General features: G+C 43.9%; 1 protein-coding gene across 1 annotated transcript in view; it reads left to right on the forward strand.

Moving 5' to 3' along the window:
• TBX15 (T-box transcription factor 15) overlaps nucleotides 1-12,097 on the forward strand; it is a 92,202-nt gene that overhangs the window by 48,920 nt on the left and 31,185 nt on the right. Inside the window, exons 2-5 of the mRNA XM_016223348.2 lie at nucleotides 3,016-3,229; nucleotides 7,954-8,055; nucleotides 9,773-9,944; nucleotides 11,008-11,175. Coding sequence (XP_016078834.2) covers nucleotides 3,016-3,229; nucleotides 7,954-8,055; nucleotides 9,773-9,944; nucleotides 11,008-11,175 — 656 coding nt within the window. The remainder of the gene's footprint in view (nucleotides 1-3,015; nucleotides 3,230-7,953; nucleotides 8,056-9,772; nucleotides 9,945-11,007; nucleotides 11,176-12,097) is intronic.

Raw genomic sequence — 12,097 nt, forward strand, 5'->3', positions numbered from 1 at the left:
CCAAGGAAACAGATAACTGTCTCTGGAAATCCTCCTCATGGGCAAATACGGCCTGTGCCTCCACAGACTTTTCCATTTCTTTGCTAGTAACCATGGGTTCCCCAGGACTGTTCCAGTTCTCTTGGATCCCTCTCTTTCCTGGATTCCGATAAGACATGCTAGACTATATGTGACGGTGTGGGAAACTGTGAGAGTATTTGTCTTTGTCTCTGATTATGTGTAAATGTGTTCAGCTTCCACTGTAAGTGCCTTGAAGAGGAGTCCCATTTTCTTCTCGGATGTTTCCCAGAATCTAGCACAGTGCTGGGCACATAGTAAGCACTCAATAAACACGTAATTAATCAACATTAACTGGGAAACCGCTCACAGTCTGGGATTCTGTTTCAAATTATCTGCAGGGTACCTCATATAAAGCCACGTGCTGATAGGTGCTTATTGATTGATTTGATTGAAACTATAAACAGAATACCCATTCGATTCTTAACTCCTGCGATGATGAGAATTTGGGCCCCTGGTCTTTTTCCTCATTTAACGCATCTGGCCCAAGCAATTTTAAATTTGGTGCGTCTAACGGACGCTGTCTGGGTTATGACTGAAAGTTACACTGGAGGAGATTCTTAATTTTTCAAGTCATCAGAAGCGGAAGAGATTAGAAAGGTTTTCAGTACAATCCTTCTCATTGCATAAAGGCAATAGGTCCATCGCGGTTAAGTGACTTGTCCAAGGTTATTTGTTCATCCACTTAACGTTGCATTTGAGCACCCGTTTTATTCCGGATGACGCGGTGAGTTAAGAGTTGAGCCTCTTGTTTCCTAACTCCCCAGCCACAGTCCCCGCTCCAATCCCAACCTCAGTCTGGCTGCCATTAAATATTTATCACCCCCCTTTCCTGAACGCACATCAGGGGACTCCCGTGCCTGAAGTTTCCTCCGGGCCCCACGTAGGATGTCTGTTTCCAGCTTTATTCTCTTTACAGCACCCCACGGCAGGGGGATTTCATAACAGAGGTAGGACACCACTTTAAAAAAAATCTTGCTGAGACGTTTTTGAAAAATTCACAGTGTTCGTGACAAGTGAGGCGCTCTCAGCATCTCACGGAGACAAAGTGGGATTTGGGAACCCGCGTGTCGGTGGGAAGCCTGCTCGGCCGAGCGGGCGACAGCGCCAGGGCCCTGCTGGGAGGCGAGTGGCACGGGCTGGGAGGCTCGGCCGCTGCGCCGCAGCGCTCGGCTTAGATGGTAGCTCCACTTTCGGGGCTTGAAGGACACCAAAATTGGTAGCTCCTGTTAAGTCCAGGGGATAAAATTGTATGCTTAGACATGTAAAACTAAGTCATAAAACTTTTTTTTTTTTTTTTGGTAAGGGTGGTGACTGGACTAGACTAGTGATTGTGGATACGCTAAAGATCACGGGCAGAGGCCTCCCTGTTATTTGGGGGCTTGGTTCAGGCCCGCAGTCCCTCGAATGCCTTCAGAAGTGAGGGTGAGCAATCAGGGTGGAAGCAGAGAAATGGCACTTTGTTCCCTGGGGCCTTTGGCAAAGCCGTGGGAAATTCTTGCCTGGGTTTGAGAGAGGAACACGTCAGGGCTAGAAGGAAAGGAATTAAAGGGGTCCCAGGCTGGGTTGTTCCCAGGCCTAGGGCCTGCTGCAGGTGAGCGAGCATGGCAGCAAGGTGGCCTGGCATTCTGTGCCAACCTTCCCCTGCCCTGCTGGTGTCAAGGACGGATGCCCAAGAGTTGTGACCTTTGACAGCATTGCAGAGTCAGGTGCCAGCGTAAGACGCCGCTGCTTCCAGCCTTTATTTATGTGCGTGCCTATTTCCAGGGGGAGCAATCAGACGCGAAGGGTGGCTTAGAGAAACAGCTTCTTGGGCTCAGCTTGAAGTGGCATTTGACCTAAGAGAATTGTCCTAGCTAATCCGAGCTTAGAAACTCTTAAGAGAGACAATCCTTGGCACTGGGTCCCTGAAAGTAAGATATTTAAAAAATTACAGAAAATTCTCTGGTAACTCTGATGCTGGCCTTCTCCATCCGTCTACTCCCCCCTCCCCGCCCCCACCCGTGAGTGCAGAAGACACAGGCGGAAAGGACCATCTGGCCCAGCACGCCAGCTTTTTATTTGGTTGCTCTCAATCCTACCTTCCTGTTTGGATCACCCCTCCCCTCTGCCCATACTTCAGAAACCAATCAAGGTGTCTCCTGAACTCATTTATTCCCTTTGTTTCAGCCGCCTTCTTGGGTAACTTTTTCCATATGCTCACGTCCTCGCCTCACAACAGATTTTTTTTTTTTTTCCCCCATCCAAAATGGCCTGATTGAACTCGTAGGAAAGGCCATTTATTGGAATATAGGACAAAGTGCTTCTAAAGATCCCAAACAACGTTTCATTATTTTTGATGACCAGGATATATACATGGGGGGTGGGGAGCATTGCTGTGTTTAAAAGGAACTGGCTGTGGGGTGGGGAGCACTGCTGTGTTTAAAAGGAACTGGCTGGTGGGCAGTGATGTGGAGTAGGATGGAATTCGAGAACACGTTGCTGTTAGCACTGAATCTCCCCCTCACCAAGTGAACTAGTCCATCTAGATTTGGAGCCAGAGTCTGTTATTGTTATTATTATTATTATTATCATTATTATTATTATTAAAATGTGGCCTTTACTTTGTTGCCCCGTTTGGCTTCAAGCCCTTCAATCTGGTGACATTAGTACTCTTTATATTGCCTGTTGTGGACCAATTTTCTTCAGCTGTTGCTAAAACTTACTAAAATGCCAGATGTCATGTTGGAAACACGAAACCTGAAAGAAGGTCATAAATCACAAAAACAAACCATAAAAAAAATAATAAAATACCCTGAGTGCCGTGCTCTGGAGCTTCCCAGCTTCAAGCCTCCTTTTGTTCGCCTCTCCCACTCCACCATGCCCCTCTCCCCGTCTCCCCGTCTCCCACCTTTTAGGGTCGGGGTGTTGGGGGCGTCCAGCAGTTTCTCGCCTGAGGCTCCATGGTTTGTTTTGCAGATTCCGAGCAGAGCACCGGTTCCGACTCCGAGGTGCTCACCGAGCGGACCTCCTGCTCCTTTGACACTCACGCTGACCTGGGCCCTGGGGCTGCAGGCCCTGTGCCTGCTGCCATGTCTTCCATGGAGGAGATTCAGGTGGAGCTGCAGTGCGCTGACCTCTGGAAGAGGTTCCATGACATTGGCACCGAAATGATCATCACCAAAGCGGGCAGGTAAGGACAAGTTCCTTTGAATGGACCCATTCAAAGATCAGAGGGCAAAGTAGGAGCTGTTCCATTTCGCCTTTTCAGTTATTCACGGTAGGTAGCACTGGTGAAGCCGAAGGCACGTACACTCACATTTTTGCATCTGGACATCTTGGCCAAGTGATCTTGTGTTTTCTGTGATTTTGCCATTTTCCTCCAAGGCCCACTGAAACCTAATTCACCTTGACCCTCACCAGCATTTTTTGCCTACAAATGTATTTCAGTTAATACTGGAGATCCATGGGCTGTAACAACAGCCAAATCAATTTCCAAAGCAAGTGTTACTTCACCATCCATTGTTTCCAACAGAACAAGCTGGCTCCCCAAGCAACAGCTTGCGTTGTCTAAGGCATTTACAGCAGCCAGACGGTTTTGTAAGAATTTTGTTTTGGGTAAGAATTGGGCTTGGTTTATCTTCTGAGCCCTGTCATCAATCCATTGTGTGTTTTTTTGTGGGCTTGAAATTATTATAAAACTTTAATGGCAACCTGGTGGAAACTCCTGACAAACTATTTATGTAGGATAAGAAAACTTTTTAAGACACAGTTTCTCTTGAAATAAACTTTTCATTAAACTACTCCTTCATTGGTGTCTTTCAGTTTTCTTGGAAGATACTGTTTTGTTAGGTATCCATTTGTGCTGGATACTCAATGTATACTACATTATTTAAAATTCACAGGAATCCTATGAGGTAGGGCATGATAATTCCATATGTAGATGAGTATACGAAGGCCAAAAGAGGTTAATTAACTTGACTAAGGCCACATGGGCAGTAAAGGGCAGCTCCAGAATTCTACACAACTCCGTCTGGCTCTAAAACAATGGTCTCAACTATTTATAACTCTTCTCTGTTAAGAAATGGCAGTAGTTTTTGCCCCTTGGAATCAAAATGAAAATAATTTAAATAAACATAAATTGGGGCTACACTTCTTGAGTATATAGGGATAGTTCACTGAAATTAAAACAATAATGCTGCTTTCATATTCTCCAGGTCAATGTGCATAGTCGCACGTCATGGAAACCAAAAAGACCCACCTCATTGATCAAAAGCTGTCTTCATGAACATGGGCATTTAAAGTAAAAGAATATTTTGATTGGGTCCAGTTCCCTTGCATGAATATAGAGGAACTACCTAATATAGTAAGACACCACAAAAACATGAGATTAAAATGAACCTGAAGTATTGTTCACTTTCTTTCTCTTCGAGAACTGAGTTTCTCTTCTTTCTCTAAGTTTTAGCAGTGATAAAACTATTGAAAGGCTTCTTAGGAGGAGCAACTTTGAAGGAGAATTACTTTCAATACCATCTCCTTTTTGTTGCTTGGTTTCAGTCTACTGCTGGTCTACATTTTGAGATGTTATGGCTTGGAAGGAAATAGAGCAATTCAAAGTGTTTCTTCTTTTTCCTAGTTTCGGGCAAGAGGCTTGGTTTGGAGAGAGAGGGAAAATTACTTTTATTGTCTGTAGGATTTTCCAGTTTTTATTTTGTGTTTTCACTTCCTACTAGTGGGTCTGTGTATTCTGGTCATTTTTGTCATTGATATCATACCCTAGTTTCCTGCACTTGAGTGAATTCAGTTCACCTGGGCTCCTCATCGACCACTCTCCTGTGACCTCATTTTGTGATTTCTTCTGCAGTGTTTTCCTGTCCATATCTCTACCTTCAGAGACTCACTTTGATACCTGAATATATCCAGATATTCCCAGCACAGGTGTACAGTTTGTTCTTTAGTCAGATCCCTTTATCTAGGTTTAGAAGCTACAGTCATTGCTTCTGTATTGGACCGCCCCAGGTGTTGCTGCTGCTACATGAAACTCTGCCCGAATAACCCTGGACCAGCTCAGAAGCATACACAGAAGGCTTTTGTCTATGAACTTTGTTCACTCCCCATCCCCCCAGCTGATTTCTTCCTTCCCCTTCCTTTTCCTTCCTATGTAGTATCCTTTTCAGTTTTAATTCCAATTCCCACTTTCTTAGTGAGTGTTAGTTAGGTATGACCCTCTGTTCTCTCTCCTGCTCAGGAGAGCTTCGTCACTCTCTACCCCTCACACCCCAAACTGTGTTCCGTTGGTTCAGAACCACTGCTGTCTACAAAGCTTTCAGTCTTCGAATGTAGGAACATAATCTGCAATCAGCACCATGGACAGAGGTGCTTGTAAGGATTAATGGGTTGGGTGACAAAAGAATTGGCCTAAATTTAGTCATAAAAATAAAACCAAACACATCTCATTTTGTAAACATAAAAGACTAATTTTTCTCTAGGGTGTTATGATTTCACTTGATATTCTGAGCGAAAATACTGAAAGAGAAAAAGCAACTTTTGATACATTTTTTAAGACGAGAATTCAAATATAGTCATAGAATTTTGAAGAAAGAGGGCACTTTGGAGATTATCTATCCCTTTCATTTGTGTTTTAGGTGATGGGGTTAAGTGACTTATCCAAAGTCACACAGCTCATTCATCTTAGAAGTTGGGTACTGGGAAGAGGCAGTAGCTTTTCTACTTTAGGTCATATAAATGTTCCAGATGAAACAAGTAATCAATTTATACACATTTAATGCCTTTTTTTGGAGTCACCAAGAAAAGACATTTATCTCTTTCAATGTAACAAATCTCTATAGATGGCTGAAAGGAACCACATTAAAAGAAAAATCTTAGATAGCAAGTGAGAGGACTTCCTCTCCATCTCTGGCAAGATGCTGTCCAACCATTTATACATACGGGACAATTGTAAGTCATTGTTATTAAGAAGGGGATGACTGATCTATATTTAAATCTATAGATCAAGGCTCTCAAATTTTGGGAAAGAATTAGTGTGGATCTAACCTATGCCTAAATGTTAGATTTAGTCATCATGAGTAGCCCACCATCAAATTTCATTAGCCCACCATAAGACTAAAATATAGGGCTTTCTAATTAAACTTGTGAGGGTAGAGGGAGAAAATATAAATATACCAATAGAAGCTTCTGAAAAATTATAATGTGGGAAAGAAAGAACAGATATATTATTCTTTGAGAATATTTAAGAATTAGCCATCATTTCTGTTATAAGGGCTGTGGTCCCTCTTGTGCTTTCCCCAAATATGATTATGATGTCACTGACCTCCTCCAGAGGACATGTGCTCTTTGAGTTGCTTTTGGTGGAATGTGTCACTAGCACAGAAAGTGCCTCATATAAACCACCAGTGCACATTTGCAAGATGGCTGTCTCGGGCCAGGGTATGGTCTGTGGCCATGAAATGAAGCAAAGCCAATTAGGCCGTATGTGGATCAAGCCTGTGACCTTGACCTCATTAGCACCGTGCTCTGCCCAGCCCAACTAAATGGCCCCAGATGGTAAAACTTAATGTAGCACTTTGTGCACAAGTACCCTAACGGAACATTCAGGGCAACCCAAAATTTTGAACCGAGCACCTTTCATGTCTGGCTCCTAAATGAATGACATGCAGAAAGAGCTTGATGTTTTGCTGCTTTCTTATGGTTAAAGAAGAATGGCGAGTTTTATTCTAGACTCCTTGAAACCCAACACCTCTTTGGGCTGCCCCTCTTCAATTATGAGAGTAGCTGTAAAGTGCCATATCCTGACCCCGCTTGCTTTGGCAAGTTTAACAAGCCGTTGTGGTAGAAACAAGGTACTGCCCCGCGGCCACGAGAATTCATTTGGCATTCGCTCCCTATCCCACAGGGTCTTTCCTCTGACACACATGTTGACAGCCTGAGAACTTGCAGAAATTTTTCTACAGTTTTATGCATTAAGAAAAACAAACACTTTGGTGGCCCTTTGTTTGGGAGCTGGTAGCACCTTCCTTGTTGTTGTTTGTTTTTCTTGAGACATTATTTTTAGAGCTGTGATTTTCAAATAGACTCAGTCAATCAGAAATATTTTGTGATCGGCAACAATCAACTGTGATAAGCTACTTGGAGAATAAGACAATTTTAAGTTATTCAAGTATGTTAAGCATAAGTATATTCAAGAATGTTATAGTCTAATAGGAAATGTATGTGTGGATATATACATTATCTATCTATCTACCTACCTACCCATCTACCTATCCATCCATCCATCCATCCATCCATCCATCCATCCATCCATCCATCCACTATCATCTATCTATCATCTATCTATCTATCATCTATCTATCATCTATCTATCTATCTATCTATCTATCTATCTATCTATCTATCTATCTATCTATCTATCTATCTATCATCTATCTATCTTCTATCCATCCATCCATCCATCCATCCATCCACCTACTATCATCTATCTATCTATCATCTATCTATCTATCTATCTATCTATCTATCTATCTATCTATCTATCTATCTATCTATCTATCATCCATCCATCCATCCATCCATCCATCCATCATCTATCATCTATCATCTATCATCTATCATCTATCTGATCACAGTTATAAAGCAGGGTATCGAATGAACCATTTGAGTGTATGAATCACCAAATAGGTCCATGTAAGTTAAGAAGAGATGCTATTTCAGCAATATAAGTCCTCAGCATATTTTACAGTGATAATTTCCAAAGTGGGAAAAATCAGCCAACTTTGAGAATGAGAGGACATTGGACTTTGGTGTGCCTAAAGCGCCTAATGACAAGAGACTTTCCGAGCTTTTACTCCTGCTACTTCCCCCCTCTGATCGCTCAGCTTCCTGCTTTATTTCCCTTCACAGGAGGATGTTTCCTGCCATGAGAGTGAAAATCACTGGTCTGGATCCACACCAGCAGTACTACATAGCAATGGACATTGTGCCTGTGGACAATAAAAGATACAGGTAATGAAGGACTCTGGGATGTGGAATTGTGGGTGTCACTAACATTCCAGAACTACCCCTTCAGCTCATTCAGTGAGTTTAGACAGTGCACTTGTATAGGGAGTAAGAATGGGGGGTATGCCAATGGCCTGTGCCAGAGACCAGGCAGGAAGCAGTCACTAGAGGCAGGAAATCAGGGCTCAGTAATAGTTGGGTCTGGAACCCCCACTCTGCCTCTGCAGAGAGTGGGATTGTACAGTGTCTGCCAGGGTAGCAAAAATCAAAAGTCTCAAATGAATTCAGTTAACATCGGAAGTGACTAACATATTGAATGATTTGGTTTATGAAACGCTGAGTTAAATGGTTGATTTTGGAGAGGGAAGGAGAAGTGGACCAGTGCAGCACCTTCAGTGGTGGTATATTTGAGGATTCCCCTGTGGATGATGGAGGAGAACAGGAGAACAGAGCAAGACTCAAGACGGACATCTAGTTAGGAAGATTTACTATCCGCTAATATGGGTGGTGAGTGACTTTATTAACTAATTTTCCTTCAAAGCCATGAAAAGCCAACACAGTCTCTGTGTCTCTTGGATGGCCCACATGTAATTCTTGTCTGAATCAAGTTGTGACTTAATTGATCTCTTGAGATCTCAATCCAACCAGCAGAATCATGGCTTATTTTTGAAATGTCTGAGAACTTGGCCCTGCACCCATGAATTTGGAGGAGAGAGATGAATGGCAAAGACCAGGACTAGTGCGGTAGGGCGAGAGAGCTGGCCAAGAGAGAAGTGGTCTTGATTGCAGGACTTCAGAAGGGAGAGGCTTCTAATCTGTTGGAGAGGATCTTGGGAGTTGAGATTTGGACTGAGTGCCTCTGTTTGCCAGGTCCAGGGCCCACTTGCTCCTCCTTTACTGAGAAGCAGGAAGTGTCACATCCATGGCGAGCACTCTTCAGAACTACAGGGCAATTGGCAAAGTCTAGAAAACCTCCTTTTCTACCAACAGCCTCTCATTTCCAGTGGCTTTGTGGGAAAATAATGTGGGAGATGATGACGCTCAAAACGAGGTTCATCAAAGAAAACGCCAACTGGGAAGGCTTGAGGTTGTTTGTGGGGATAGTGGCATTAAGGCAAAGGCCCTTTCTTTTCATAGAAATGCCTCACATTTGAGATCCTTGGCAAGGAAATGGTTAACAAGTGAGCTGCTTGGAGGGTCTCTGCACATGGCTGTGTTTTATAGGACAATATGGAAGATGTTTCTAATAAGGAACCAAATCCTGAACAAGTGGCCAACGGATTATATGGTTTGCATTTGGAAGGTGAAAGGTTGCAGTAAAATACCTTTTCCATAGCTGGCCACGTGGGTTCAGGATGCCTGTGTGCACACAGGGGTGCAAGGCACAGAGGGGGAGAAGAAAGGAAAATGACTGTGAGAATGTTTTCCCTGTGAGAGCTGCAGCTTTGATCATTCACGACAACGCTTCTCGGCTCCCCCTACCCAACCCGGCTCACCCCCCCATCCCTGCGCCCCCCCCATCTCATCCCCATTTCTTTCTCAATCTCGTTTTCCTTCCTCATCTACCTTTCTCTTTCTTTCCTTGATATTCTGTTTGATCTCTGCTACTTCTCCATTCTTGTCATCTCTTTGTCCCCTCTCTCCTGCCCCCCCCCCCCCCGTTTCCTGGGCCTCTGCTCCCTCTCTGCGTATGTCTCTGAATTCTCCTCTCTCCCTCTCTCAGATACGTGTACCATAGCTCCAAGTGGATGGTGGCTGGCAACGCTGATTCCCCCGTGCCCCCAAGAGTTTATATACACCCTGATTCTCTAGCTTCTGGAGACACGTGGATGAGACAGGTGGTCAGTTTCGACAAACTCAAGCTGACCAACAATGAGCTGGATGATCAAGGACACGTGAGTCGGAGAACCCCGCCTTCCTCTCACTCCTGCTCCCCTTTTTGCTTTAGAGCTGACTAGCCCCAGGCTTTTGCAAACAGGTAAAATAAGAGTCTCCATGCCACTTTAAGTCATCTTAAGAAAGTAAGCATAAAAGATGTTTTTTCTTCCTGTGGAATTTCATTTATTACAAGTCTAACGTTTAGCCAGCATCTGCTATGCACCAGGTTGTGTGTATCAGACAGAAGTCTTGTGCTCCACGTACTCACAGTCTAGTCAGGGGAGGATTCGGAGACAGAAACACAGGACAAATTAAAAAGTGGTGAAAGAAATCTCAACATTCAGTGGAGCAACTCACAGCGAAACAACTGAAGTGACAGTTCTGGCTGATTGTCAAGAGAAGGATTCATAAATTCTGGCTGAATTTACAAGAGAAGAATAGGCCCTAAGGCTTTCCAAGTATAATTGGAGCACCTGATGCTATTAATTTGCCTTTTGCAGTAAAATGTATACCGAATTCTCACTGAATTCCATGATCCATACTGGTTGCTATGGGAAGATTAAAGAAGCTAAAACCATGGCTCCTGTCTTGAAGGAAATGACAACTTTTTGAGGAAGGGAGAACACACACTACTCACTCTCACATGATATAAGAGAATGTCTATAAATTCAGTAACAAAGTGCAAATAAGAGCTTGTAGAATATAAAGACAGCATGAGCCCAAGTTGCAAATTTGAAGCAGGAGGGAACCACTGCCACGTGGCACAAGTCCTGGGAGCTTTTAGTAGAGTGAAGTCTACTGGTACCAGAGCCGTCATTCAGCATTTACCCAGCTGAAGCAAACATACCGCATCTACCACCCGTATCGGGATACTCTATGTGGCTCCATGCAGTGCCCTCCGATCACTTAGTCCTTTCTGCCATGGCAAGTACACCGATTTCCAGTTTCCTGTACATCCCACCCAGAATCTGTGCTCTTCCTGCAATGCTTCCAGCCCGTGGTTTTATTTGCCTGAGAGCTTGAAAAGATGTAGGGATCTTAGAGCCAACCCTGGCTTAATGTTTCTCCTTCTCATTCCAGATCATTCTGCACTCCATGCACAAATACCAGCCTCGAGTTCATGTGATTCGCAAGGATTTCAGCAGCGACCTTTCACCTACCAAACCTGTCCCTGTTGGGGACGGAGTGAAAACGTTCAACTTTCCTGAGACCGTGTTCACCACAGTCACGGCCTATCAGAACCAGCAGGTAAGAGGCTGCCTCTGAGGGTCTCCTGCTGTCTCTGCTCTTAGAGGAGCTTATCCAGGCTTTTGGTAAGAAATGCTTAGTCCTTCTACATGGCGCCGGGGCGCACAGAATGAGAGACAGCAGGCTTGCAGGGCACACAAGGCACCGGTGATGACAAGGCAGTAATGCCTCCTAGCAGCTGGCATGGTCTAGATTTAGATCAGAGACACGATCTTTGCCCAGGAGGAGCAACCCTCCCAGCCATCTTCATGTGTCTCCGTACGTGTACCCACGTTCATAATCGCTCCTACATCCTGGCGGGTGCTCCTCACTGTTTGCAAGTACTGAGGTCTGATTCCTTCCTTCCCGCGTATCTGTAGTTTCCTGTGTATCCCTGCACCTGGATACAGTCAAGTCCTTAGGCCTCTAAACTTCCATTTAAGACCCACAGCTTCAGCTTCACTGACACTTTCAGATGAAATTGCCTTACGTGCGATCACCAGCTACACCCTAAGATCTGTATGTTTTAATGTCAGTAATATATCCATTCATTCCTTAAATGTTTAGTGAGAACTTATAATATTCCAAGCTTAGCAGAGAAATTGAGCAGATCAAGGCTTCTCCCTAAGCAGAATTCTAGTTGAGTGAAACACACATATGTACATATGTCAATACAGTGGAATAATTTGAGAACAGAGATGTAGACAGGGTGTTTTTTGTTTTTGGGGACAATTCAGGAAGTTTTCCTGGAAGAGCTGATGCTTTTTCTGATGTTGAGACACAACCTATGAATTAGCCAGACTAATGAAGGAGGTATATGGCTGGGGGGGGGTGGGGTGGGACACGACACCAAATCTGGAAAATCTGGAATTATTGGGCATTCTGAACAATGGTCTTATTTATTTATTATTATTATTATTTTGAGGAGAGTGACTAGACGGAT

The sequence above is a fragment of the Miniopterus natalensis genome, chromosome 19 (assembly GCF_054644295.1).
Source record: "Miniopterus natalensis isolate mMinNat1 chromosome 19, mMinNat1.hap1, whole genome shotgun sequence".
NCBI lineage: Eukaryota > Metazoa > Chordata > Mammalia > Chiroptera > Miniopteridae > Miniopterus > Miniopterus natalensis.